Source organism: Hordeum vulgare, chromosome 1H (genome assembly GCF_904849725.1).
Source record: "Hordeum vulgare subsp. vulgare chromosome 1H, MorexV3_pseudomolecules_assembly, whole genome shotgun sequence".
Taxonomy (NCBI): domain Eukaryota; kingdom Viridiplantae; phylum Streptophyta; class Magnoliopsida; order Poales; family Poaceae; genus Hordeum; species Hordeum vulgare.
The window spans coordinates 448,763,491-448,768,908 of record NC_058518.1 but is presented as its reverse complement, the minus strand read 5'-3'; the positions used below and the strand labels follow the sequence as shown (position 1 = coordinate 448,768,908).

The 5,418-nt window shown below is 47.9% G+C and overlaps 1 protein-coding gene across 1 annotated transcript; it reads right to left on the bottom strand.

The window, feature by feature from the left end:
* Positions 1-999: 999 nt before the first annotated feature.
* Positions 1,000-5,162, bottom strand: LOC123444171 (histone-lysine N-methyltransferase, H3 lysine-9 specific SUVH1-like). Its single transcript, XM_045120810.1, has 3 exons — positions 5,007-5,162; positions 1,868-3,967; positions 1,000-1,346 (listed from the first exon to the last, which is right to left on the bottom strand). The coding sequence occupies exon 2, from the start codon at positions 3,945-3,947 to the stop codon at positions 1,923-1,925; it is 2,025 nt and encodes a 674-aa protein (XP_044976745.1). The 5' UTR covers positions 3,948-3,967; positions 5,007-5,162; the 3' UTR covers positions 1,000-1,346; positions 1,868-1,922.
* Positions 5,163-5,418: the final 256 nt, after the last annotated feature.

The window sequence follows — 5,418 nt, the reverse complement described above, 5'->3', positions numbered from 1 at the left end:
GCAACAAGCAACACCGACAAAACACAGTTGACATGATGCAAACTACATGATGATGCAACAAATAAAACTAACCACACGACGAAAACGGAAATAAAGGAGGAATCTTCTGGGGCGTCGGTCTCGGGCTGTCACACATGGCTCGATAACAGTAAGACCTTTAGATGACGATTTTTTGGGGTTTAAGGAGTAGAATTTGAGAAAAAGGTATGATGTCACTTGCCTCGAGTGCAAGCTAGCGCAGGTGGTGAAGGGTGAAAGAATGTAGCCTCTGTTTGATGACTCCTTGGGTGATCTTAGCAGCAGGAATTGAGACATTGGATACAACTAAGGAAACGAGTGGCTCGATTAGCGACCGGGAGAAGATACCACGGTAGCAGCCGTTTGTCGCTCGAAAGAAGGGCAGCTCCTAGCCCCTAGTTACTGATCGTGTCCCTGATCCACTATGCTCGAGCCATATGCATGCAGAGAGACTATGTCTTTGCCGAGGGTAAAATGGTAAATAATACGGAGTAGTCTAGACTCTAGTTGTTCATAACTATAAATATTTAGATACAGAGAAAGTATAAATGTTGCATCAACTGTTTCAAAGTTGCCACCGAGCTTCGATCAGCATTCAACATCCCATTTAGGCCCCTACTTTATATAAAGTTGAAGGACAATCAGGGGCGGGCGTCGAGTTTCCAGGCTTGTTCTCTTACTCATGAACAGTACGAGTGCAATGGTGAACCCCACGTACTAGCAAAAAATGGCTACATCTTACACGCTTCCTCTGTACCTAAATAACTGTAATTGAAGAAAGCTAGTCTAGTTCTCCCCAACTATAATTATTTTTCAGAAATTGAGCGGTCTGAACACCCTTGCACTATAGGTGGTTGCCTCTACAATTGCAAAGTGGATCCACATCAACATGTCACCGTGAGACCAGTGGGCATATAACTGCGGATTCCAGTTAGACACATCCACAACACACAGATAAAAATCTGAGCCGAACGCGAGACGAGACTAAGCCACAGGTTTTTACAGCACTCAGTCTGACAGTTCGCAGCAAGTAACAGCCAGGGTCCCAGTTAAGACAGACGGTAGCCAACACAGCAATGGATGGCAAAGAAGGAAGACAGATTAGCAGCAGTACATCCATCACTACACGCAACCACCAAGTATCAGGACAAATGGTGGGCACAAAGCCACCATCCGGCAGAACAGAGGCCAAGTGTGGCATTGGCACGACATGGGCATTCTACAGCTCGAAGACTATTTACTGTCTTCGCAGTTTGAAGCGATGATAACTGGCCATCTCCGCAGAAGCTAACATGACATAGGTAGAATCTAGGTAGCGGCAGAAACATCTGCAAGATGAGCAAACAAGTAGTCAGTAAAGCAGATGCTCAAAGGATGGTATATGTTCCTATCCAAACAAATAAGATGGTACATGAATGAACAGATGGACCCACAAGTAGAGCCAAAAGGTAATGAACATACGAAAATCTAACTTTTAAATACTTTGAGATGCAGAAAGCAAAGTCTTTCTTCTGATGTTATGAAGTATAAACACAGACGCAGCTTAGCTATGGGTAAACAGCATGTGATGTGCAGCATTTCCAGACTACAAGAGCTGCGCTTGCCTATCATCATCATACATATGCGTTGCCAAGTAACTACAGCAGTTTGTTTGGACAAGAATATAAGGGCCAGAGGAAGATAAAATGCCAAATTCGATGATACAAACGTGCAAAACAATGCTAGATCACATAACTAGCTACTCCAGAATATAGCGATCCGGCATCAGGTGAAATAGATGCATACTTGAGTAATAAAGTATTTGATGAGCACACCCGCAATACATAAACCAATCTGGCAGAGAAGGTACCTAGCATATTGGTTCGCATGTTGATCCACCACAATATACATGTGCCATAAGTGAATCAAAATAACCCGCGACAGGTTAATGATCCACACAGGCAGGTCTTGCTACGATTGGTCCCGGCTCCAACCACACCATAGTCATAAGTTAACTCCGTCATAGGAGGGATGTGATTAAGTGCAAAGAACATTATATGTGGGTGCTTGTCATCTCCATGGTCGTATTGCACTGGTTGCCAGAAGACATTTGGGGAGCAACTGTGGTTCATGAAACGTGAGAAATTTCCAATCTGTTTTGCACTTATCTTGATGGGCAGCGGCTGAAATTCATCAGGCGATACATATGTGCTTTCCTCACCTATCAATTCAGGCCCAGAGTTCCATTTTAGCGTCTTCTCACCAGGACACACGGTCTGAAAAATGTAATCATCTTCACTATCATCCAAATTAACTTGAAGCTCATCAATGACCTCCCCAGCATACTCACAAATAAATGCACCAGCACGAATAGGATCCCAACAGCGAAGACCCCAGCCTCGATTTGTGGTCCTGAAGACCTCAAAGTGACACCTGACCCCCTTTTGGCTTACTCTGTTCCGACAATTCAGGGAGCAATGGCAAGCTTCACCACATTCATATATTACTGGCTTGCGGCACACCAACACTCCTGCTGAGCTGTACGGTAGATCACCTCCATTATGTTGCCCACAAGCACAGTTTGCATCGCCGGGTAGGCAAACACTCTGGCAACCGCAACCCTGCAAGGCTTTCATGGAGCTGAGGGGTCTCGGGTATTTGACCTGAGTAGTATAGGTGAAATGCCCAGGTCCTTTCTCATGCTCTACCTCATTGACAACACAAACTGGGAAAGTTTCAGCCCCAGATGATAGGTCATGTTGTATAACCGTGCCTCTTGTTGATGCATTTTGTATCCATCGCTGTGTCCTCTTCCATATTGCAGCTCCATCACGCTGTCCAGGTTCACGCTGCAGCCTGTACTTGAAGCAGTTGATGCCAAACTTTGTTCTCTCCTTCCAAGACTCCTGGATTCTATAGAGGCCATCGTATATGTATATTTTGCCAGCTAACGCAGCTGGATCTTTGAATCCCCGCACGACCCTTATCTCATTCTTCCTGTGCAAACTCCTCTCGAGAGCAAGGTTGCCCCTCTCAAGCTTCTGGTCGTGCCTCTCCTCGGTAATCCTACTGTTACCCCCTGAACCACTGTACACCAGCGTGTCTGTGTCATCATCATCATTCTCATAACCACCTGCCGCGACAATACATATTGCTACAGAATCCTCGCCATTTCCAAATTTAGCACTCATGTAATCAATGCCACCCATGCTTGGCGCGTGCAACCCGATGATGCATAGCTCCATCCTGAAATAGAAAATATCGCCTATTTCAACACCAGGAGCAGTCCCTACCCTCTTTCCCGCATTGGCCCTGATTTCACTGGCCATCATGATAGCGCCAGCTTTCAGGTCTGCACGTCTGCTAACGTCTTGCGTTTCATCCATCTGAAGATGTCTACGCCTGAGCGCCTCAAAGGTCATATGAACTGCTTCCACAGCCTCCCTAGGAGTACTATATGAAGTTGGCAGAAAAGCGAGCAGCTTGCCGGCAACATGATTCTTGTAGATAGGCTTAGGGTGCTTGAACTTAACTCCATTTGAGCCATCAGCAGCCAAATCAGCTGGCCTCTTAGCCTTGCGTTCAGATGCCGAAGTCTGAGCAACCGAATAAGGTTCATCGTCATCATTAAGTGGTGTAACTCCAGATGGTCTCGTCTTGTATGCTGAGACAGGTGTAACATCAATGGGCACATTAGCACTTGTGCCTGCAGGCGAAAAAGTATTCGCAGTAGCACTGAAGGAGGCGAATGGTCCAAAGGCAGGAAGGCTCCCAGCACCAAATCCTGTAGGAAACTGGCCAACCGGAGTCACAACGACCAACGGTGGCGTGCTTGACTGGTTAATGTTGACTCCCATGGGTGCAGGGAACATTGGAGCTAAAGACCTTAATGGCTTGGCATCCAGAAGCTCCTGATTAGGGCCAGGCATGAAATTCCTAGCCCTGTCCATGTTAAATCAACCAAAAATTCCTGCACAAGGAAGGAAAAACCTTAGCGGACTATACAGTAACAAAATCATAGAGGAGTAAGCAGCGCTTAGTGAATCCTGAAGCATGGTTGCACCCTTGGAAAAGTACCGCATGCGACTACAACCAGCATGAAAGTAAAACACCAAGCTAAAATCTTGCCTGCTTTTGTTACTCCTTTGATCTTCTCCAAACCAAATCAGAAACCACCTATAGTGAATCTAGAAGAATTGATGGGTGCCTTTGAGGACTACATTGGACAATTGCAGTTATCAACTAGATGAAGCATTTCCTTCTCAGCACTAAACAAGACGTAGCATTGAACCATTGTTACCAGGGTAAAACAGTACTAGCATATATCAGTAGCATTGATAAGCACCTTTCAAAGGTTCTAGACCGAGTTTTAGAGGTTGGAAATCTGGCTTTGTTGCAGATGCTACCTTTCTTAGGCATAGGGTGAAGAAACAGCTAGTTACCCGTCTGTCATTATGGATTGGCAGACTGTTGAAAAACTGTTTCCTTTTTCCTAGCCGATGTAAACAGTTGGTTGTAACTATTTATCTGTTTAGTAACGAAAATGGATGTACAGGTAGCATTGGCAAAGTAGTGCATTTGAAGAACCGAATTTTGATTCAAATCAGTCCACCTATCTAAAAGCAATGGTTTCATCTAGATACAAATAAATATATAGCGCAAAAAACTTCCACTTGGTATCTGCATTCTACTCCATAAACTTGTACGAACCGAGCACAGAGTTGCAATCCAAAAACTTGCGTCGACGCCCATGGCCAACAAAACATTTCTTATTTATTTACAGAGGTCCATCGGAACGGAGGGGGGGGGGGGGGGGGGGGGGGGGGGGGGGGGAGAAAGCGCTATTCGGCCCGACGGGGAGGCCCCGACCTTCGAACGGGGAGATGATAAGAAAAAAAGATGTTCCGGTTCGCGAGGCCGCGCGGAGTCCACGCCCCCCAAAATCGAGAAATGTGCGCGGCCGTGCGGGCATGCATGCGTCGGGAGGGGGAGGGGGGAGACGAGGGTACCTGCGCGGAGCGGGAAGCCGCCTCCGGGGGGACGAAGGAAGGGAGCCTGGCCGGCGCCGAAGCCGAGGCCGACAGCGAGCGATCTCTCCGACGGCGGGTCGGTCGAAGCGGCGCCCAGTGTCCCTGTGTGGGAGTGGGTTTAATCTGATTCTGGGGCTCCTCTCTGGTCCGGGCTCGGGGGTCATGCCGCGGATCCGACGGCCGAGGACGGCCCCCGCCTGCGCGTGGCGGCGTGGGCCCAGCGCCACCACCTGGCACCGCGAGGAAGAGAGAGAGAGACCGGAGTCGCGCGGGGTCCGAGGTAGGGAAGTGGTGGGTGGGTGGGTGGGTCTCGGCGCTTTCTCGGTCTTGTTTTCTTGCAGGATATGGTACCGAGGAAAAGGGGCCTTCTGGCACGTGGGGTCTCTCTCGC

What these genes read in the sequence shown, in the direction of transcription:
- LOC123444171 (XM_045120810.1), bottom strand. Translation starts at nt 3,947, where the DNA reads ATGGACAGGGCTAGGAATTTCATGCCTGGCCCTAATCAGGAGCTTCTG.